General features: G+C 45.6%; 1 protein-coding gene across 5 annotated transcripts in view; it reads right to left on the minus strand.

The window, feature by feature from the left end:
* AJAP1 (adherens junctions associated protein 1) overlaps positions 1-24662 on the minus strand; it is a 124788-nt gene that overhangs the window by 62068 nt on the left and 38058 nt on the right. For all 5 annotated transcript variants that reach the window (XR_014567430.1, XR_014567431.1, XM_083752750.1 and 2 more), the window contains exon 2: positions 10538-11274. Coding sequence is in view for 3 of the 5 variants with exons in the window: in XM_083752750.1 (XP_083608876.1) it covers positions 10538-11274 (737 nt within the window). In the remaining 2 variants the exon portion in view is untranslated. The remainder of the gene's footprint in view (positions 1-10537; positions 11275-24662) is intronic.

Genomic DNA, 24662 nt, shown 5'->3' on the forward strand with positions numbered 1-24662 from the left:
CTCTTCTGGGAAACCTGCAAGAGCAACTATCCCCTCCTGTAGCTTCCAGTAACTGATATTCAGAGCTATTGCTGCCTTCAACAGTGGAGACAGAGCACAGCTGTCATGACTAGCAGGCACCAATAGCCCATTCCTCCATGAATTTGTCCAATCCTCTTTTGTACGCCCAAGCTGGTGGTCTTCACTACCTCCTGTCCATTTGAAAACAAAACCACACTTAGTTGTCCAGAATATCATACAATAGGGTCACCAATACTGTTTGAAAATAGAAGAGTTCCTGAGAGCTCACTGGAAGGACAGATCGTGAAGCTGAGGCTCCAATACTTTGGCCACCTCATGAGAAGAGAAGACTCCCTGGAAAAGACCCTGACGCTGGGAAAGATGGAGGGCACAAGGAGAAGGGGACGACAAAGGACAAGATGGTTGGACAGTGTTCTCGAAGCTACAAACATGAGTCTGACCAAACTGCGGGAGGCAGTGGAAGACAGGAGTGCCTGACGTGCTCTGGTCCATGGGGTCACAAAGAGTCGGACATGACCTAACTACTAAACAAGTACCTGGAGATGAGGGACCATCTCTCAGCTCAGCCATGAAGCTAACTGGCTGATTTCGCACAGGCTATTTTCACACACTTCTACCTACCTCACAGGACTGTTGGGAGGAAAGTATGCATTAAACCCTACGTAGCCCACTCCTCTGAAGAAAGGGGATATATACTTTCCTGAGATCTTAAGCGCATTCGTGTGTTATTATTTCCCCCTGACCATAAACAATGATACTGATCAATACTGGCCAGTTGATACTGGCCTAGTGCCCACATGCTGAAAATCAATAACTGCTGGGATCTGTGAGCAGCTGCCCCTTGTGGCAAATATAATGCCATGAAAAACCTTAGTTTCGGATATTTGCTTATGAGGTCTGAGCTGGCAGTGAATGAGCCGGAATGAGACCTTGCGGGTGCAGCGGATAACTTGATGAAGATGTCAACCCAGTGTGCAGCAACTGTGAAAACGGCAAATTCCATGCAAGGGAGCACTAGGAAAGGAATAAGACGGCTGATATCTCCATGCCGTTAAAGTGATCCATGATGCAATCTTACCTGGAATACCAGGTAGAGCTCTGGCCTCGAAAAGGATATTGTAGAGTTGGAAAAGATTCAGGAAAGAGCAACCAAAATGATCAAGGGGATGGAGAGACTCCCGGGTAAGGAAAGGTTGCTGTGTTTTGGGACTTTATAGTTTAGAGGAAAAGTGAGTAAGAGGCGACACAATTGAAGTTTATAAAATGATGCATGGCATCGAGAAAGCAGATAGGGAAAAGTTTATTTTCTCCCTCTCTCATAACAATAGAGTCAGAGATGACTTACACAGCACAGGAGAGGAACGAGAATCTGAGCAATTCAGCATTACTCTTCCCTATCTGCAATCCGGCAAATTAACTCTGATCATCTCCTTCTGATGTCAGCAAGCGGGAAAGGAGTCTGCTCAGGGCCAATCTGCATGCCACTGCAATTAGCGGCGGTCAGTCGATGATGGTTCAAGCATTGCATTGCCGTGGTTCCCCCCCTCCCCTCGTGACTCAGACCTGTCAGATGTTGGTATGGAACATCAGGATTATCCTTTGCCCAAACCTTAACCCTTGGGTAAAACATCAATTAGCAGCAACCTGAGGTATCTGCTTAGAAAACACCAGCAGAAGCAGGGGGAGGGGGATCTGAAGATGCTTAGCGCATCATTTTGGTTAAAGAGAAGATTAGAGAAACAGCATTTTCCAGGCCTTTGATAGGGATGATGGGGAGGGGGCGGAGAATGATGCTTGTGTTTCCCAGCTGGAGAAAAGAAGAGATATTTTGGTGAAACCCGTAACGGTCCATACCAGCCAATATTTCACAGGAGGCAAAAAGGGAAATGTGTAACACTTGCGGAAGATGTGTAACACTTGCGGTCCCATACCAGGATGAGCCCTGGCCACCCAATTTACATGTGGCTGGGGGGTGGGTCTAAGTGATGCCTTCATTCACCCCCACAATCCATGGGCTGCACCAGTTAGCAAGCAAAGAAAGCACCCGTGAGCATCCCATGACACATTGTTAATAGCTCAAAATGCCAACCACAAGGAGTGGCATGGTAGATTACACATCACATCTCGAGCTCAATTTGCATAGCCCTATAAAAGAAGGGACACGAGTGACACTGTGGGTTAAACCACAGAGCCTAGGACTTGCCGATCAGAAGGTCGGCGGTTCGATTCCCCGCGACAGGGTGAACTCCTGTTGCTCAGTCCCTGCTCCCGCCAACCTAGCTCTGGTTCGCCAGAAGTGGCTTAGTCATGCTGGCCACATGACCCGGAAGCTGTACTCTGGCTCCCTCGGCCAATAAAGCGAGATGAACGCCGCAACCCCAGATTCGGTCATGACTGGACCTAATGGTCAGGGGTCCCTTTACTTTACCTTTTTATAAAAGAATGCAAGTAAATTTGTGAGGGGCTTTGCCTGTGGAGAAGGGAGCATGCAAGATTTACTCCCCACATGCCCACCCTCCACTCCAGCTCCAACAGAAACCCATTCCCCCTCCCCTGAACAGGAGTCAGCATGCATAGAAATGATTGCAGGGTGTGGGGCTCACCTGCATTCCCACCATTTGTCGCCCCAGTTTAAGCCCTCACTTAAACTCTGTCTAAATATGGGGACCTTTAGAGTCATAGGAACTTGCATGGAAACAGTTTTATTTGATATAGTCAACCAAGGGAGTGGCTAATGTCGAGCCTGTAGCTTTATGGCATCAACTGTTTTCATAGACCTCAGAAGTCTATAAAGCTCTGTACAACTTAGAGCCAGGCTATCTGAAAGACAGTTTTCCCTCATATGAACATGCCCAGGCTCTTAGTTCTTCAGGAGAGGCCCTTCTCCCAGGCCGGCCACCTTCAAAGGCATGTTTGGTGGAGATGCAAGAGAAGGCCTTCTTGGTGTCTGGCCCCAGACTTTGGAACGCCCTTCCATGAGAAAACAGACTGGCCCCCTCCTTGTTCTCCTGCCAGTAGGTGAAGATTTTCTTGTTCCAATAAAATCACTGATTTTAAGGAAAGTGCTGTGGCTATGATGTTTTTACTCTATGCGTGTGTTTAATTCTATTAAACCTTTAATTCTATTACTGTTTAATTGTTTTTTAAGGATGGTTTTTTTCCCACCCCCCACACCTGTTTTATCTGTAAGCCACCTTGAGTTCCTGTCAGGAGGCAAGACAGGATATAAATAATAAGAATAATACGTGAAAGCCTAGTCAACAAAAGAGTAGAATTTGGTTGTAGAATGGGCTATACTGTGAACCTAAGAACATAGGAAGATCCTGTAGCTGGTTCAGTCCAAATGTTCTTCTAGCCCAGCATCCTATTCTCACAGGATGTCCAAGTAGGAGCCAAGTACTACAGTGTCTCTCTCCCAGCAAACTGACATTCAAATGCATCTACTGCCTCTGACAGTGGAGGTAGAACAGGCATAGGCAAACTCGACCCTCCAGCTGTTTTTGGACTACAACTCCCATCATCCCTAGCTAACAGGACCAGTGGTTAGGGATGATGGGAGCTGTAGTCCCAAAACATCTGGAGGGCTGAGTTTGCCAATGCCTGAGGCAGAGCATAGCTATTGTGGCTCGTGGTGAGTTACTAGCATTATCCCCTGTGGCCAAATGGGGAGGCTAAGGGTCAAAACAAGCTGAGGGGTTGCCCTAACCCTCATGCCTCCCATCTTATTCCTGATGAATTTGCATGCATTCCCCAAGCCGTTTTTTCCACTTGCAAAGGAGAAGGTATGAGGAAGACTTCAAGCTCACCTCATCTTCTTTGAGGAAGGGTTTTGAAAGCCCTTAAAAGTTGGTTTCTGAGCGTTGCTGGGGACCACTTTGCCAGCGCTTTTGATTCAGAGTAATTCCACCCACCCCTCGGTGAAGAGGGTGCAATTTCATTCCGGCTTGAGCTTCCTGTACACTGTCCATCCCATCCCCACTACTAAAAATGTATGGTTCAGCTTAATTCCATTCCATCTCACTTGCATTTTATTGTAGTCTTATTTCCAAATGAAATGGCAACGAAAGAAAATGCATTTAAATTGCACACATTTTACAGATGCATAAGAACCCTGCTGGATCAGGCCAGTGGCCCATCTTGACCAGCATCCTCTTCTCATAGTAAACCAGCAACTCATGCAGAGACACAAGAGGCAGCCTTGTCTAAGGGATGAGCCCACCCTACCAGTTGAAGAAGACACAATTTTATTATTTCATTTACTTATGGCATTTATAGACCAGCTTTTTTTCTCCAGTGAGTTCAAGGTTGCATGCACGGTTCTCCTCCCTCTCCATTAAATCCCTCACAACAACCCTGTGAGGTAGGTTAGGCTGAGACGCAGCAACCATGAATCCAGGTCACCCAGTGGAGCTTCATTGCCAAGTCGGGAGATTTGAACTCTGGTCTCCCAGGTCGCAGACCGACACCCTAGCTGCTATATCGAACTGGCTCACCACTTACTGCCCACAACAGAGGCTGAGTGCAAGGAAGTTTGCCCAGAGCCCTGATTCAGCCAGGGACACAGTGGAAAGCTTCCTCTCTACATTATTGCTTTGGGTTTCCAAGAGTGTCCAATTGTGTGCTTCTATGAGGCATCGGCCTTCTTTTATGGCACACAAGTGCACTGTAACACGATCTAATGTCTAACAAGATGTAACATTGTGTACTGAAGCCAAGATTATATACATCATGTATTATTGATCAAGAGGAACTCTCGTAAAGTTTTATAAAAAGAAAGTTGTTATTGGGTTTTTGAAAAGAAAAAAGAAAAGAGGGAGGGGGGGTAAAAACCTTGCAATTTTTCTCAAAGTCAGGGATAATGCCTAGCAACACTCTCCCCTCCAGGGGAAGATCCTGAAATACATGCCCTTTCCTGTTCATTCCCCACAACAGAGCGATGCTCTCTCAGTATCAGCGTGTGGGGGCGGAACTTGCTCCACTTCAAACACATGTCGAACTCTGTTGCCAATAGCAACGGAGCTCCAGAAAGCCTGCTTCACATCCTTGGAAGTGGAGGCACCTCCCGGAGGGTGTCGGGGCAGGAGCAAGGACTGAATCAGTAAGTGATCGGAATTGGTAGCAAGGTGTCTGTAGGAAGGGTGAATGGGCACACGTTCCCTCCATCCCTCCTCACCTAATCTCCAGGTTTCAGCTACAAATAGCATAAGAGGCGGGGGCCTCCCAGTCTGCAACCCCCTGCCTTTTTGTAGCAAACCACTCAAAGTAAGCTGATTATCCTGTAAGGTCCAGGTAGTGAATGAGATAGAAATTAGTTTATAATTTAATGCAAAGCTACCTAATTTGCATTTTCTGAGCCACCATATGAACAAAAAAAATGAACCCCCTACAGCAGTGAGTTCCATAGTTTAACTATGCACAGCACCCTTCAAAATTCATACCTGCAATTATTATTACCATAGCTGTCAACTTTTCCCTTTTCTTGTGAGGAATCCTATTTGGAATAAGGGAATTTCCCTTAAAAAAAGGGAAACATTGACAGCTATGATTATTACCCACCTGTCACCAGCAGGTCGCAGGGTAGGAACGACAATTTAAAACTGAGAATTAAAAACAATTGAAGCATATTACATTCACAAAGACAGGGCGGGTCCTCGAAACACACATATCAGGTGCCAAAGGCAAGAGTTAGGGTTAGGAGTTAGTTCCGCTTCTGCTCCTCCTCCTCAAAAAGTATATATAACAATCTGTAGTGCGCACTGAAATGGTGTATATTACGGAATATAAATCTGCAGGAATGGATTCTATAATGCAAAATGAATACATCAGGAGAAAAGCATGTGCAAAATGCATGTGAGTTTTAAGGCAGGATGAGAGAGAGAGAGAGAGAGAGAGAGAGAGAGAGAGAGTGAGTAGTGGTTAGAGTACTGGACTAGGACCCAAGAGACCCAGCTTCAGTTTTACACTTGGCCATGAAGCTGGGTGACCTTGGGCCAGTCACTGCCTCTCGGCCTAACCTGCCTCACAGGGTTGTTGTGAGGATTAAATGAATAGGTGAGGAACATTGAGGCTGAGAAGTGGTGACTGGCTGGCTCAAGATTACTGGGTTATCTTCACAGCTGAGCAGGGATTTGAACCCAGGTCTCCCAACTTCTATTCCATCTACACCACATTGGTTCTTCACTCTCCTTAAATACCCAAGCAAACACTGCACAAATATTATCTCATCAAAAGTCCATGCATATAATATTGGAATCAAGCATTATGTGTAGAAGCACCTAACCACCAAAACTCTGTCTTTCTCTCTCTCCCCCTCTCCCGCTATCAGACAGGCTTTGTAGTCTTTCCAGCGCTGATTGAAAGTGTTCCTTTTTCAACCAGGCTCTCAAGTAGAGAGGTATTCAGGGTTTTTTTTAGTATATATATATATATATATATAATATAAAAAACCCCAGTCTGTATGAAATTTGAAATTGTTTTCATCCATGGAATTGCTTTTCCGCATGTGAAATTGTTTTAATTGCTTTTATGTATGGAGTCCTTTCGTGTAGGTTTTCATTTCTGCTGTTTTTGTTTCTTAAATCGCATAGGAAGCAATTCATAAATGAAAACCAACCAGTGAATAAAATTCCAAAGATTGATTGCTACCTCCTCCTGCCTGACTCAAGCTGGAACAAGACATTATTCACCTTGGAGCCACAAGGCTGCTATCAGGAGACGCGGCAAGCAAAATGATGTACTTTAGAGTTCCCGAGTCTAGAAATAAATTTGGATAAATTCCAGATGCATCCTTAACCATGTTGCCATCAGGCATTTAGGATAATAGAATGGTAGAATCACAGAATTGTGGTGCTGGAAGGTTCCACAAAGGGCAATCTAGTCTGACCCCAAGCAATGCATAAATCACAGCTAAAGAAGCCCTGATAGATGGCCATCGAAACCTCTGTTTGCAAACCTCCAGTGAGGGAGAGGCCACCACTTCCTGAAGGAGTCTGTTCCACTGTCGAATGGCTCTCACCATCAGAAAGTTCTTCCTATCATTTGAATCCATTGGTTTGAGTCCTACCCTCCAGAGCAGCAGAAAATAAACTTGCTCCATCTTCCATGTGTTGGCGTCAGGGAGTGGCAGGCTCTGAAGGCTGTGTGGTGCAGGCAGAGGACCAGCAGATTGACCCAGAAGAAGGGAGCAGTGATTTATGGCATGTGACGTTTTTGCCTGCAAGGCAGGAGTCAGGGGAGGGAGAGTCAGGGCAGACCGAGAGAGAGGAAGGTGTGGCAGGTGTGCCAGAAGAAGAAGAGGCTGTTTATCCAAAAGACAGGTCAGTAGACTCCCCACAAAGCTCCCCCACCCAGCATCTCCTAAAACCAGGAGGGGCTTGAAGTGGGAAGGGCAGTGTCACCTTCCATGCAGAAGTTGCAGCTTGTGGGTGGGCAACCTGTCAGGGAAATGTATATAAGCCGGCAAAAGGGAAGGTTTTCCCTGTTGCTGCAATTGCTCCAAAGGGCCCAGATTTGTGGACAGCTGCCTAGAAGCATGGGGACACAGGTGGCGCTGTGGGTTAAACCACAGAGCCTAGGACTTGCCAATCAGAAGGTGGGCGGTTCGAATCCCCGTGGCAGGGTGAGCTCCCATTGCTCGGTCCCTGCTCCTGCCAACCTAGCAGTCCGAAAGCACGTCAAAGTGCAAGTAGATAAATAGGTACCACTCTGGCGGGAAGGTAAACGGCGTTTCTGTGTACTGCTTTGGTTCGCCATAAGTGGCTTAGTCATGCTGGCCACATGACCCAGAAGCTGTACACCGGCTCCCTCAGCCAATAAAGCGAGATGAGCGCTGCAACCCCAGAGTCGTTCGTGACTGAACCTAATGGCCAGGGGTCCCTTTACCTTTACCTAGAAGCATGTGTGCATGTGTGCATGCCTATCCGGAGCATGGAGGAAGCTGCTATCAGTGTTTTTCTTGCCAGTAAAGAGATAACTAACAAGCATGTGCCTTCCTTATCTGGGACAGGCTGTGACAGACAGCCCTTTGAGTATTTGAAGATGGCTATCACATCACCTCTCAGTCTTCTTTCCTCCAAGCTGAGCATACCCAACTCCCCCAGCCGTTCTTCATAGCCGTTCTTGATCAACCCAGTCACCCTCCTCTGAACACCTTCCAGCTTGTCATAGAATCATAGAATTGTAGAGTTGGAAGGGACCATGTGGGTCATCTAGGCCAACCCCCTTGCAATGCAAGATTCTTTGCCCAAAGTGAGGCTCGAACCCACAACCTTGAGATTAAGAGTCTCATGCTCTACCGACTGAGCTATCCCAATATCCTTTGGACTGTGGTGCCCAGAAGTGGACATAGCACTCCAGGTTGATAGTGCCACACCATGAGTAGTCAACACAGCAACCTTCTGATATTGTGGTGTACAGCTCCCATTGTCTCTGATCCTTAACTTATGCTGGCTAGGCCTGTTGGGAATTGTAGTCTAAATCTGGAGGTCGCTGCACTGGCTAAAGAGCAGATGCAAGACTGCTGCTTTTCCTTTTCGTTTCAGCAGCCTACCAAACACTCCTTCTAATGCCTAGTTCAGTATTCAGGGAAAGGAATAAGTTAATATCTATTTCTCCCTAGAAGATGGGTTCATTAGAGAAATTAATCTGGGTATAGATTATACTGTAAATTCCAACAATTCCTCTCTTTCCCTTTTATTAAAGAGAAGCATCTTTCTGGGCTCTACGAGTCACAACCAACATTCTCTGCGATTTAATTTACTTCATGTGTGGCAAAGGGCCTTCCAGTCTAAACTTCTGTAATAGCAAACATAATTTGCAATAAATGGAAAGTCCACTTCCAGCTGCTGAGCGAATGGAATCGGTGCGTTGCGCTATGAGGAATGAGCATGGCGCTTAGATTCGATTACAGGGCTCCCACGTGTGGATTTACTGAGCTTACAGACAAACCCCCTTTAAACCCCCAGTGAGTACCACACATAAAAATGAAGGATCAGAGGGAGGGAAGGAGGGAGTTCCAGTTTGCTCAGTGGCTGAACATTTTCCTTGAAACTCATTTCATTCCATTTTCAACTGTAATCCTTTTGTCCATTTGTATCTTTACTAGAAAACTACTCCCAAGAAGGGGTCCATGATAGAAGTTTATAAAAGTATGCATGCATGGCATGGAAAAAGTGGAAGGAGAAAGGGGTGGGGTTTCCCCCCTTCTCTCATAAGACATTAGAACTCGTGGACATCCAGTGAAACTAAATGTTGAAAGAACCAAGGCAGACAAAAGTCAACCCTTCTTCACACAACACATAGTTAAACTACGGAACTCCCTGCCACAAGACGCAGTGGTGGCTACCAACTTGGATGGCTTAGAAAGGGGATTAGACAAATTCATGGAGGATAGGACTATCAGGGGCTACTAACCTTGATGGCAATGCTCTGCCTCCACCGTCAGAGGCAGTAATGCTTCTGAATACCAGTTTCTGGAAGCCACAGGATGGGGAGAGTGATCTTATGCTTGAATCCTGCTTGCAGGCTTCCCATCATAGGTATCGGAATGGCCACTGTGTACTAGATGGGCCATTGTTCTGATCCAGCAGGGTCTTATTGTGCTCTTATGTCCAGATCATTAGGGGGCTCAGGGGAAAGACTATGTTTTTGCTGCTTGAAACAAAAAGCTAGAGAGTGCCTCCTTTGCCTCAGGTGCAAAAGCTGACCAGACTGGGAGCTGAACCTTCCTTCAACACTGCCAACATGATGGTATCCTCCACCACACTGGAAGTCAACAAGGAAGTTTAGAGGGAGCAGGGATTGGTCAACTGGTACATAGACACCTTTCTTCCACCATCTCTTCAGCACTGCCCCCTGCCCCACCCCCCAATATCTGCCATCTGAGGCAACTGCCTAATGATAGGACAGTCCTAAGTAACTTACCAGCATACAACTGTGTTCAAGAAAATTATTTTGGCATTAAGGAAACCACACTGTGGGTTTTCTATAATGGGTCACAAAATGGCAGAGGGGTGATGAGGATCAGGTGGGCTACACAGATGGGCTAAGCAGTTAATTCTGTCCCATTTCGGTCTCAGTCTTAACAAGAAAACGAGCCTTTGGTGTCATTGGCCCAGTATGGTGTAATGCTCAGCGAACAGAGGATTCAGAAGGCTCCTTCTGTGCCGACTTTTAAATACTTGCTGAAAACCTTTCTATTCTATCAGGCTGCATTCAGGCAATTGATAATACAGCTTTCCACAATAGTTTCCTAATTCCAGATTTTAACTTTTTTATATGGCTTTTTTTGCATGGTTTTATATAAAATTGTTGTGAACCACTCTGATATCATGTTCTATGAATTAGTGGTGTGTGTGTGTTGCATTTCTGTTACGCAGGATGCCCCTTCATCCAATCACAATAGAAACCCAGTATGTTTGTTTGTTTTCCTGCTTGGGTCAACAACTGGAAATGAAACACAACATTTGCACACATGCAAGCAAATACACACAGATCTAAAAGCAATCTATAAATATACCTGAAGTGTCTCCTGGGATCTTGGGCGGAGGGGCACCAACTTCTTTTCTGTTCCCATCAGAAGTGGCAGGTGGTACCATTGTGCTAATCACACCGGGGTTGTTCTTGGGTGTGCCAATCCCAGGTCCAGGTCCTTCTGGCTGAACCATCGTGGAAGCCGCAGTTGTGGTGGTGATCGTGGTGGTGGTGGTGGTGGAGATGGTGGTGGTCTTGTGTCGCAAAACAGAGATGGTGGTGGCACTGCCATAAATTCCCGAGAAGCTCTCCAGTGTTTCCAAAGGGCTTGTGGACCCCCAGACGATCACCTCGGTCTCTGGAGTGGGCTTGCCAATTGCCCGGAGGTACCTTTTCCTCCTCCTCAAGTAAGTCTGGTATGCTGTACTCCCGTCTGCCAGAGAAGGGTCTGATCTGGCGGGCACAAAGTGCTCGGGGTGCCCATTTTCCCAGAGGAGGTCCGTGGCTTTGTGTAGACGTTTGGAATGATACATACTGGCCAGCTGTCCATTAGACCGTTCCAAATAGGGGAAAGCATGGTTCCCCGGAAGCCCATAACTCCTGGCCTGCTGCCCGGATCTAAGACTCCACAAAGGACTATGCCAGAATCCATGTCGGTCACGGTGACCCGGTCTTTGCAAGGGCCTATGACCGTGGCCCAAAGATTCACAAGAGGTGAAATCCATGGCAAGTCGGAACATGGCTATTAAAATCCAAGCATGGCTTCGTACAGGATAACCTGACCTGCAGATAGACACAGAGCTGTGTTAGAAAGAAGCAAACAAACAAACAAACAGAAAAGTCAACAGAGTTCATTCAAGGGGAGTGTTGCAGGATGACGCACTGAAACTCTCCAGACTGTTGCTCATGGATCTGGCAGTTCCGCTTGTCTCTGAAACCTTATCTCACATGAGTGGCTAACAAATCAGAGAGTGGGCTAGCTCTGAAATTTCTTCCCTGGCACACAAACCTTTGGGTAGTGAAGATTTGTTGGATGTCAACACAGGTTGCCCTTTAAATGTGACATTTTACATGGTTGAGTCAGCAAGAGTGGAGTCCAAGCAGGACTGGACCATACTGTTATCCCAAATGTGCAAATTGGCTCAACGTTTTGGGTTAATGAGCACTTTTGTTTCCAGAGCTGGAACTCCTCCTCAGACACCTTAAAGGTCTCCCTACCCACATTTGCCAAAATGTTTTCCCAAAATATATCTAGTTGATGCCCACAATATTGAACAGATGACATTTCTTCATATGTGTGTGTGTGTGTGTGTGTGTGTGTGTGTGTACAGAGAGAGAGAGAGAGAGAGAGAGTGGTACCTTGGGTTACAAATGCTTCAGATTACAAACACTTTGGGTTACAAACTTCGCTAACCCGTAAGTGGTACCTAAGGTTAAGAACTTTACCTCAGGATGTGAACAGAAATCGTGCGGCAGCAGTGCGGTGGCAGCAGGAGGCCCCATTAGCTAAAATGGTACCTTAGGTTAAGAACGGTAAGAACGGTTTTGGGTTAAGAACAGACTTCTGGAACAAATTAAGTTCGTAACCTGAGGTACCACACTATATATATATATATATATATATATATATATATTCATTACAGTCTTGGGAGTTGCATGGCCAAGGTATGGCGGGGGAGCAAAAGAGAAGTCAGGATATAAAATTGGGTTTTAAACAACAGCCGAGGTTTGATTAGAGCAGGGATGGAGGTACACAGAGCAGCTGTGATGGGATATGGAGGAGTGCCTGAAGGAGTTTTGAGATTTGGGTGTAAAGGGAGAGGTGGGGGTTGGCAAGGGGGTTGGTGGGCTGCTGGCAAGGGTAGGTGAGGTTGGCAAGCACTATAAGAAGGGGTGGTAGCCCCTAATGAATTCCATATTTGCTGTTTGACAGTTGACATGCAGTAGCATTGATGGATGACATGCACAAGCATTTTGCAGTTTTCAAATGCCACATTCAAAATTGGATATTTGGGCAAAATCTGAATATCGGTGAATCTAACCCTGCTTCCCATTACCCTGGAAGCCACAGGAGTTGACAGTGCTCTTTGTCCTCAGGCCCTGCTTGTAGACTTCCCACAGGCATCTGGTTGACCACTGTGAGAACAGGATACTGGACTAGATGGTCCAGCAAGGGCTCTACTTTTCTTCTGAAAAACACTGGACTATGGAAGGGAAGGCAGGGAAAGTCACTTTGCCATCACCACCCACAACCAGCCTTGCTTTGTGGGCCCACAGCATTTACTGCTCAGAGATATACTGCCCTTCAATGCAGAGGTTCGATTTACATCTAATAGCCATCAATCCCTTCCATTGTTCCTCTCAGCAATAACCAGGTTGACTCACTGCCCAGGATTGCAATTTAGCAGCCCTGAGATAAGCCCTTGTATTTTTCCTTCCATCCAGCACATCCAGTAGGCTATAAAACTTACTTTTTTAATGAAATGAAATAGAGATGGAAGAGAGAAGGGAGAGAATGGCTGCATTATGTCTTGCTGACTGGGCATGATGCACAATCAGATCTGGCATGATCACGCAAACTGTTCAGAATGGCTCTGGGTCCTCAAGGGCCTGACACAGCTCTGTGAGACTGCACTATCCTGGAAACTCGATCAGTCTTGGCCACATCTGCTGGGCAGTGAAAGGTCAACAAGATCCAACTAGTCTCTCTGCAGAAGTATGAACATGAGAATGCAAGAAGAAGCAACCCATCCACTCCAGCATCCTATTCTCCCAGTGGCCAACCAGATGCCCCAATGGGAAGACCAGAAGCAGGATGTGAGCACAACTGCATTTCTCCCAGCTGTGATTCTCATGCTAGGTGTCTTTAGAAAAGGGACTGAACCTAAAACTGCCAGGATCATAATACTATTACAGTGGTACCTCGGGTTACAGACGCTGTAGGTTACAGACGCTTCACGTTACAGACTCCGCTAACCCAGAAATAGTACCTCAGGTTAAGAACTTTGCTTCAGGATGAGAACAGAAATTGTGCTAGGGTAGTGGGAGGCCCCAGTAGCTAAAGTGGTACTTCCAGTTAAGAACAGTTTCAGGTTAAGAACGAACCTCCAGAACGAATTAAGTTTTTAACCCGAGGTACCACTGTATAAAATTCTATGGTGCAGCCACAGTTGGTATACTGTGTGCAGTTCTTGTTGGCTTACCTCAAAAAAGGATATTACAGTGGTACCTCGGGTTACAAACACCTTGGGTTACAAACACTTAGGGTTACAGACTCCGCTAACCTGGAAGTAGTACCTTGAGTTAAAAACTTTACCTCAGGATGAGAACAGAAATCACGCACTGGCAGCATGGCGGCAGCTGGAAACCCCATTAGCTAAAGTGGTACCTCAGGTTAAGAACACTTTCAGGTTAAGAACGGACCTCCAGAAGAAATTAAGTTCATAACCAGAGGTACCACTGTAAAGAGTTGGAAAAGGTTCAGAAAAAGGCAACCCAAAATCATCAAGTGGGTGGAGTAAATCCCCTATGAGGAAAAGTTCAGAACTTTTTAGTTTAGAGAAAAGGTGTGTAAGAGGTCACATGATAGAGGTTTATAAAATGATACATGGCATCAAGAAAGTGGATAAATATATTCTCCTTCTGTCATAACATTGGAACTTGTGGACATCCTGTGCAACTTAACGTTGGGAGATTCAGGACATGTCAGGCATCAGAGGACCCAATCCCCCACAGTAGGTTGTGAGGAATGGATAAGACAAGGAAAGTTCTTACCAGTGCTTTTTATTCAGTATTCACAGAGAGACGCTTAGAAATGCAGCCTCTTGGAGTAATGGTGTTGCTCCGAGTGAAACCCCAACCCCTCTGTCTCTCCCACTTCCTCATGAGTCATCACTACCAGTGCTGGAAAGGACCTTTTGCCTTTGAGCTCTTTGCTCTCCTACTTTCAAGGCCCGCCGTGTTCTGGGAGAGGAGGGGGGTCTGGAATGCTTTCTAAAGACACTGAGTCAATCAACTGTCTCTCCTCTGGTGCTGCTTCTTCCTCCTCTCCCATTATTTCCCAGTCCCCCCCTCAACTGCCTCTCAGCTGTAACCTCCCTCAAACCCCGTTGTAATTCTGAACTGTCTCCTTCTTCTCAGGAAAGGTCAGACTGGGGAGGCGGTCTCCACCATTCCTCCTCTGCCCAGTCCCTGACAACACAGATAAAAAGAAAAAGAAGAAAAAGAAAGTATTTCTTCACATGACACATAGTTTGTGGGAATGTTCAAGGATGCAGGAGAGGATATATTGTCTGATTATATCCTTTTCCAACTTGTGTTAACAAGTTCTACAATTTAGCAGAGTAGCATTCCCCCTTTTTAAACTTGCAGCGGATGCGTTTGCTCAGGCTTGCTAAAGCCTCTATAACAACTGTTCTGTTATTTTCCCCTTATTCCTTCATAAAAGATAAGACATGACACAGTCTTCTACAAATGTATAAAAAAAGGTTTACTCACACATTCTGTTCCCAATCGGATCCCAGAAGGCAGACTTAGCTTAGAAAAGTAACATATACTTGGAAACTATTCCATAAGAAAACAGTCCCTTTGTCCTCTCTTGGCTGGAAGCAGATGTTGCTTCTCCGATGCTTGTGGAGAGAGGTAGCTGCCCTGCCCTGTGCTTTTGTTGTTACCTGCACAGGTGAGGCCACACCCACCTCTAGTCACATGCAGAGGAAGTCTGTCCCAGCCCAGAAGGAAACAGAAAGTTTACCTGATGGCTGGACAAACATTCCTCCCCATGTGTAAACATGTTCACTCTAGGAATATTGTACTTGACTGCTCTTGTGTTTCACATCCCACATAGTTAAGCTAGGGAACTCAATCCCCCAGGAGGCAGTGGTGGCCACCAACTTGCATGGATTTAAAAGAGGCTTGGAGAAATTCATGGAGGAGAAGTCTATCAATGGCTACCAGTGACAGTGGATATGCTCTTTATTCAGAGTTACAGGCAGTGATGCTTCTGAATACCAGCTGTTGGAAATGAGTTATATACCAGCTGTGGGGAAGGGAGGAAAACTTTCCTTTATCCACTTTCCCTATGTCTTGCATAGTTTTATTAACTTCTATCATGTTGCCCCAAAAAGAGCACTTTGCTGGGGCACCCACCCAACATTCACCCAGTCCTGCAACTGAATCCTATTTGGTTCAGTGATGGCAGGGAGTACTTCAAGGTGATAACAATGTCAAGCCAGAAATTCTGGCACACTCTGCAGAGGAGGGAACTATTGGCTGTTCAGCACCACCACTGATGATAGCCAACGGGCAGTATTGCAGCTACTGTCCTTACGTGTGCTAAGAAGAATGCACACGTATGCTCCGCCTTTTTTTAGAGGCGGAGATGGTTCATTTGGTTAAATGGCATTGATAGAGGTGTCAGGGGTTGCTTTGGAACTCCCACACACACACACATCTCCAAATGGGCCCAATGAGTCCCCTCACTGCCTTTGCCACCCCTTTTATGGTGTCTGGGAAACAACAATTGAAAGACAAAAGAGGGAATCATTCTCCTCTGCTGCAGATCTGCAAGGAAAAACCCAGGCATTGCTGCGGGTAAGTCGAGTGCAAGTTTCCAGAGAGAGCATTAAAGTAAGGCTCTTCCTTAATAAAAATGCCCAGCCTTGCTGTCATTTATAATGGCCCGTCAGACTCAGACTTGAGCCCCGGCTAACACTGTTAATGTGATTTGAAATTTCTCCTTGCAGGAGAGGAAGACAGCCAGGGCACAGGGTTGCCTGACAGGGCATCCATCTCCAGGCTCACAATCACCACAGCGCCAAGTATATAACTTCATTCTCTCAACCCTCATGGTGTTTTAACCTCTGTGTCTGCAGACTGGGCAGTCTGTATCCTGTCCACACTACGTAAGCAATTCCTTTTACAACTGAGCAGCAACTTACATTTTGGTCTGGGTTTATGGGGTAGCTGGGGAGGCTCTAAGACTTTGTTCGGTCCACAGTTTTACATGGAACAACCCCAATCACACCTCCTGGACTAATACACATATCGGAATGCAGAGATCCGTTCTATTTATTGCACTCCTCCAAATTTTGAAATACAGCTTTCAGCTCAAACAAGGGACCAAAATGCCTATAAAAATGCATATTTTGCATTAAAATGCATGCTTGTAAATGAAATTCATAATAACTATGTTTAGTCTAGGTTTCCCCTCCTATATACAATCTTGTATGCCATTTTGCCTAACGCAGTATGCAAAATGTTTTTGCAAAGCAACTTCTTCTACGCTGCTCTTTGGTATGTTATTTTCCCCAACAGATGCATTTTTGTACCCATTACTTGACTGGAGAACCACATTGCAAAATTCAGAGGAGTGTGAATTTTTGAAGGATGTCTGCTTTTCAGCTCATGCACTGTGTTAGTTAAGTGTAAATTAGGTAGGTTTGTCTTTAAAAGTGAACTGAATCAAATTTATTCCCCATCCCTAATTTAAAGGCAAAATATGACCTTTTAAAAAAAGTGATTTGTTATTTTTTGCGGTTTGCTTGTTTAATAATAATAATATATTTATACCCCGCTCATCTGGCTGTGCTTCCCCAGCCACTCTTGGCAGCTCCCAACAGAATATTAATAATAAAAAAGTGACAACATCTAACATTAAAAACAAGGGTATTCACCAATTGATGCTGAAAGAAGATGGAATGAATATATGAATAAAAGCAAGCGAAACTGACGCGGAAACAGAATAACCTGATCCATCCACCAACCCCTACATGTACTTTATCCTGCCTCTGCTATCTTGAGCAAATCTGAGGGGGGAAATCGCAGACGATTTGGAATGGGGAAACTGTATGTGTGGGAGGGTCCAGCTGTCTCCCCTGATGGTTGCAGCAGTGACTGCCCTTGTCGAAATCAGCTCCCACTCAAAAGATGCTTTTAGCTCTTTTTAGAAACTTTGATGTCAGGTAACATTTGGTCCTAATTAAGAGGCCTCGGCAAAGGTCAATCACCAGGTGCTGGAGTTCCAGGAACGGGAAGAGTAGTGGGTGCGGTCAGTCTGTGTGGACAATGGTAGGGCCAGACACAGGTTCATAGTGACAAAAATGGGAGAGGAGAGGACAACTCTCCAGAGCAGCAATCCAGAGCAAAGGAGTAGGCACTTAGACAATGTCGTCACTAGGGCTGTGCAGCAGATCCAGCTGAATCCCAGATCCTGAACCAAATTGGGTCGACACAGGATTCAGCCAGTTTGCACCAGGTCAGGTCAGGTCAGGTCCATGAAAGATCCAAGGCTGTCAAAAGAGTGGGGAGGTCTGGCAGAGAGGAGAGGAGAACAGAGAAAAGGAAGGAAGCCTACATACATTTCTTTTCCCCATGACCCTGAATGCATGTTTAATGGGAGTTTGCAAACCCTCATCCAAAATTAACAGGTAGCATTGGGCTGTTTTCATTCATGCTCATCTTCTTCCCACATACAAACATTGCAGATCATATCCAGTGCTAATCCTTCTCTGTGTAAACCCTTTGGAATTAATGGGCATGACTAGCCTCGGGCCATTCATTTCCATGGGTCTACTCTGAGCACAACTAACAGTCAATGCAACCCTATCAATGTGACTGCACGGCTGCATTAAAATTCTTGTCGAGAAGCTTTTGCTGGTGCATGGGCAAAGCACCACAGACAAGGAATCTTGATGTAGTTATGCATGCAGTCGAATACCAATGCAAGAGCAATTCTTTGGTGCCATTGATAGTGTAGAAGGTAAAGAATGCACTGCAGGCTGCAGGAGTGGTTTTGTGTAAGGGAGGGGGCAAATTGCCCTAAAGAGCGCCCTCCTATGGGCTCACCTCTTCCTCATTCCTGACCCTTCACTCACTCTTCCCTACATATGCCCTGCCTGCTTGCTCAGAGGCAAGGAAGGAGCTGATCTGCTTCCTTACTCCAGTCCTGGCTCATTTGCATATACAACAGAGGCAGCAAGGAGGTCCAGCAGTGGGGCCAGAGGAGAGGAGGAGTTGGTAGTGGTCTCATTAATGGTGGGTACAATGACCAGTGCCCATCAATGTTGAACCCTTGATGCCAGACCTGGAGAATGACAGAAATGTGCAAACCACCCACCCACAATGTTCTATACAAAATCCAGACATTTAAACAACAGAGACCCAAACCAATGGATTCAAGTGGCACGAAAGGAGATTCTGACTAAATATCGGGAAGAACTTTCTGAGGGTAAAAGCTGTTTGACAGTGGAATGGACTACTTCAGAAGGTGGCGGACTCTCATTCATTGGAAGTTTGTAAGCAGAGTTTGGAGGGCCACTGTCAGTTGTGATTCCTGCATTGCAGAGGGTTGGACTAGATGATCCTTTGGGCTTCCTTCCAAGCCTACAATTCTACAATTCTATGTTTCTTTGAAGGCATCAGAGAGTGCCAAATGCACCCATTTTCAAAAACAAATTCCAAGGAGAAATTTGAGTGAGGAAAATTCCGGAAGCCTCTGCCTTGCTCTGATGCTTCCCTCGTAAGTGCACGAACTAAGGCTCACTCTCTATTTGTGAGGGTCCGTTGGATATCAGTGGCCATCTCAGTGAAGGGGAAAGGACACCCTTTCCTTGAGGTGTCTGGCAAAATCAGCTCATTGGGAACTAAAGATTTCCTATCGCTGTCTCCAAATAGTTTAGTGGTGTGTTGCCTAGACAACCAGAAAACTCCCACACATAGCTATTTTATTCGGGAAGACATCCTGTCAACACACACCATCTTTCTCTCTCTTGTGTGTTCACACACACACACACACACACACACACACACACACGGGTTTGTGTGTCACATGAGATCCTCTGCAACAGATAACTGTGGGGGCTTCAATCCTTCCCAACCCAAATTCTGCCTTACCAGGAAATAGGGAGGCTTTGGGCAATTTGCTTGGCTAGGTCCCTCCTTGAGATTCATTCTCCCCTGCCTGACAAGGGGGGACCATAAACTGTGATGTTAATGGAGATGAGTGAGCAACCTTGATATGGTGTTTTGAAGGAGGAAACTCATTTCTACTTCATGTCAGTAGAATTGCTTTGGACAACCTGGAAAGTCTATAATCAGCTGGCCACTGGCCATACCTTATCATGGGTGATGGTCTAGAGTAAGGATGGAAGGCTGTGCTTCTCCTCAAACTGGAAAGGATCTACCATTTGTGAGAGTTCCAAGTAAACCCTGCAAGGCCCATCCAGAAGAACCTAAGAAAAGCATGATGGGTCAGGCCAATGGCCCATCTAGTCCAGCATCCTGTGTCCAATTCTGGGTGCCATAATTTAAGGATGTTGGCAAGCTGGAATGTGTGCAGAGGAGGGTGACCAGGATGGTCAAGGTTCTGCAAACCAACCATGAGGAATGGTTGGGTATGTTTAGCCTAGAAAAGAGGAGACTAAGAGCATATATGATAGCCATCTTCAAATACCTGAATGGCTTTCACATGGGAGGAAACTTGTTTTCTCCTGCTATGGATGGTAGGGCCCAAACCAGTGGTTTCAAATTACAAGAAACACTAAACATCAGGAGGAACTTTCCGATGTGAAGAGCTGTTCAGCAGTGGAATGTTCTCCCTTGTAGGTGGTGGAGTCTCATTCACTGGATGTTTTTAAGCAGAAGTTGAAGGGCTATCTGTCATGGAGGCTTTAGTGAGATTCCTGCATTTCTGGAGGTTGAACTAGATGACTAGAGATTCCAGCTCTACAGTTCTATGATTCTATACTTTCTTTTACCTGTCCTTAATCTCCAAACGTTCAGCTTCATTGTACCACCCTTAGTTCTAGCATGATAAGAGAGAGAGAAAAGCTTTTCAAAGCCCAATTTCTCCATCCCAGGCATCATTTTACAAACCTCCGTCATGTCACCTCTTTCTCGCCTTTTTTTGTAAACTAAAAAGTCCTGAAAGTTGCAACTTTCCCCCATAGGGGATTTCTTCAATCCCCTTGATCATTTTGGGTTGTACCTTTTCTGAGACTTTTCCAACTCTACAACATCCTTTTTTTGAAGCAAGGCAACAAGAACTGCACACAGCATTCCAAATGTGGCTGCACCATAGAATTGTATAATGCTATGATATTGGCAGACTTATTTTCAATTCCTTTCCAAATTCCTAATGGAATTTGCCCTTTGCACAGTTGCCGCATGCTGGGTTCGCATCTCCACGGAGCTATCCACTATGTCCCCAGGGGGGTATATATATATATTGTGTGTGTGTGTGTGTGTGTGTATATATATATATATATGCTTTCGTAGATTTTCACGGGTACAGGAATGCAGGTTTTGGTGTCCTCGGGTGTCTTCCCGTGTAAAAGTTGGGGTGTCTAGGCGACGTTTCGACGAGGTCTCACTCGTCATCTTCAGGCTGGTGCTTTCGGCTTCTTGTTACTGGAACAGAGCGGGATCTCAATGTTTGAGTTCCTATAAATACTGTAGAGGGGGTGTGGTGTCTAGCCTCCAATGTTCTGGGCAGAGAGGAAGTTCCCAGGCTAGTGTGCCTTTTCTTCTTTTGTTCCTTAATTACTTGAGAGATACCTTGAGTGATTTCTTGAGTGATATCCTGAGTACCACTTAGGTGGGTCATTAGGTGTGGATTAGTTGCTAAAGTCTTTGTGTCTTGACCTCTTGAACTTTGTGAAGAGTTTTCCTGAGAAGATGGCTGTATTGCACTTAGTTGTGCTTTGGCTTGGCTTCGTGTATAGGGGCGAGCTGTGGTTTTGTGGCTTGTGTCAGCCAGATCTGTGTAGGGATTGCAGGGGGGTGCAGCATCCGGAGGTGCCACCATGGATTGGCTACTAGATGGTGTCAGTAATTCATCTGTGGAGAGGGTCTGGGTTTGGGTCTGGTGTGGTTGATTGGTGTTGGCGTTCTGTGTGCCTCTGGATCTGGTGTCAGTTTTTGTGGGGAGGGCTAATTTCCAGATGTCTGGCAAGCGGGATGTGTCGTCACGCTTGTTCATGTTGTGAGGGTGTTTCTCTATCTCGATGGCTTCCATGATTATTCTCTTGTGGTGATGTTCCGTGTTAAAGAGCTTTAACACGGAACATCACCACAAGAGAATAATCATGGAAGCCATCGAGATAGAGAAACACCCTCACAACATGAACAAGCGTGACGACACATCCCGCTTGCCAGACATCTGGAAATTAGCCCTCCCCACAAAAACTGACACCAGATCCAGAGGCACACAGAACGCCAACACCAATCAACCACACCAGACCCAAACCCAGACCCTCTCCACAGATGAATTACTGACACCATCTAGTAGCCAATCCATGGTGGCACCTCCGGATGCTGCACCCCCCTGCAATCCCTACACAGATCTGGCTGACACAAGCCACAAAACCACAGCTCGCCCCTATACACGAAGCCAAGCCAAAGCACAACTAAGTGCAATACAGCCATCTTCTCAGGAAAACTCTTCACAAAGTTCAAGAGGTCAAGACACAAAGACTTTAGCAACTAATCCACACCTAATGACCCACCTAAGTGGTACTCAGGATATCACTCAAGAAATCACTCAAGGTATCTCTCAAGTAATTAAGGAACAAAAGAAGAAAAGGCACACTAGCCTGGGAACTTCCTCTCTGCCCAGAACATTGGAGGCTAGACACCACACCCCCTCTACAGTATTTATAGGAACTCAAACATTGAGATCCCGCTCTGTTCCAGTAACAAGAAGCCGAAAGCACCAGCCTGAAGATGACGAGTGAGACCTCGTCGAAACGTCGCCTAGACACCCCAACTTTTACACGGGAAGACACCCGAGGACACCAAAACCTGCATATATATATATATATATATATATATATATATATATGCAGGTTTTGGTGTCCTCGGGTGTCTTCCCGTGTAAAAGGACACCAAAACCTGCATTCCTGTACCCGTGAAAATCTACGAAAGCATATATATATATATATATACACACACACACAAAGAGTAGACTCAGTTTTCCAGCTAGGAATGCTGGGAGTTGCAGTCCAGCAACATCTGGAGGGTGCACGTCCACCACCCACAATATACAGTCAGCAGTTTGAAAGGTGCAAGACACATAAAGCAATGAACAGGAACAGCAATTTTTAAAAATCCTCATCAGCCAAATGCTTTTCTTTCTTTATTGCTGATGCTTTCTTCTGTTAAGTGAGCATTAATCTCCCTTGCTTCATTTCATCCTTACATGAACCTAGGAAACGAGGTGAGGCCAAAAGAGGCAAGTCTACCATCACCCTGAGTTCTGCCTGCTATAACCCATCCATTCCAAGTCCCCAGTAGGGGGCAATAATTGTTGCAATCAAGTCATAAGGACTAGAAACTTTAAAAGGAAAAATTGAAGCTGAACTGTATTACATGATGAATTCCAGATGAATGCTAGGGATGAACAAATATGTCAATTCCCCCCCCCTCATCCCCACCCCCTAGTCTTTCAGCTTGCCCCATTTCCACTTCAGTTTATATTACGACCCCAGCTTGCCACCTAGCCACAGACTTAATATTCTCCCCCTACTTAACATTATGTATTTTTAGAAGAACAGCCTAATTGAATATAAAGGAATATTTATTTAAAAGAAAAGAAAAAGAAAGAATTATATATATATATATATATATATATATATATATATTTGCTTTTGTAGATTTTCACGGGTACAGGAATGCAGGTTTTGGTGTCCTCGGGTGTCTTCCCGTGTAAAAGTTGGGGTGTCTAGGCGACGTTTCGACGAGGTCTCACTCGTCATCTTCAGGCTGGTGCTTTCGGCTTCTTGTTACTGGAACAGAGCGGGATCTCAATGTTTGAGTTCCTATAAATACTGTAGAGGGGGTGTGGTGTCTAGCCTCCAATGTTCTGGGCAGAGAGGAAGTTCCCAGGCTAGTGTGCCTTTTCTTCTTTTGTTCCTTAATTACTTGAGAGATACCTTGAGTGATTTCTTGAGTGATATCCTGAGTACCACTTAGGTGGGTCATTAGGTGTGGATTAGTTGCTAAAGTCTTTGTGTCTTGACCTCTTGAACTTTGTGAAGAGTTTTCCTGAGAAGATGGCTGTATTGCACTTAGTTGTGCTTTGGCTTGGCTTCGTGTATAGGGGCGAGCTGTGGTTTTGTGGCTTGTGTCAGCCAGATCTGTGTAGGGATTGCAGGGGGGTGCAGCATCCGGAGGTGCCACCATGGATTGGCTACTGGATGGTGTCAGTAATTCATCTGTGGAGAGGGTCTGGGTTTGGGTCTGGTGTGGTTGATTGGTGTTGGCGTTCTGTGTGCCTCTGGATCTGGTGTCAGTTTTTGTGGGGAGGGCTAATTTCCAGATGTCTGGCAAGCGGGATGTGTCGTCACGCTTGTTCATGTTGTGAGGGTGTTTCTCTATCTCGATGGCTTCCATGATTATTCTCTTGTGGTGATGTTCCGTGTTAAAGAGCAATTTGGAATCTGCAAAATTAATTTCGTGTCCTGTATATCAAGGGCACTACAGATAAAATTAGCAAAATCCTCCATAAACACAATATCAAAACAGCCTTTTGCACCAACCAAAAAATAGCCAATATCCTCAGAAACCCCAAGGATAAAATCCAGTTGGAAAACCAAGGGATCTATGAAATACCCTGCAAAGTCTGCCCAGCCACGTACATTGGACAAACAAACAGACGAATAAATGCACGTATCGCAGAACACAAGAATGCCGTCAAAAAAGAAGAAAAAACTTCCTCTCTTTTCCAACACATGAAAGAAACAGGACACGAAATTAATTTTGCAGATTCCAAATTGCTCTTTAACACGGAACATCACCACAAGAGAATAATCATGGAAGCCATCGAGATAGAGAAACACCCTCACAACATGAACAAGCGTGACGACACATCCCGCTTGCCAGACATCTGGAAATTAGCCCTCCCCACAAAAACTGACACCAGATCCAGAGGCACACAGAACGCCAACACCAATCAACCACACCAGACCCAAACCCAGACCCTCTCCACAGATGAATTACTGACACCATCCAGTAGCCAATCCATGGTGGCACCTCCGGATGCTGCACCCCCCTGCAATCCCTACACAGATCTGGCTGACACAAGCCACAAAACCACAGCTCGCCCCTATACACGAAGCCAAGCCAAAGCACAACTAAGTGCAATACAGCCATCTTCTCAGGAAAACTCTTCACAA

The sequence above is a fragment of the Podarcis gaigeae genome (genome assembly GCF_964106915.1).
Source record: "Podarcis gaigeae genome assembly, chromosome: 8".
Classification (NCBI taxonomy): Eukaryota; Metazoa; Chordata; class Lepidosauria; order Squamata; family Lacertidae; genus Podarcis; species Podarcis gaigeae.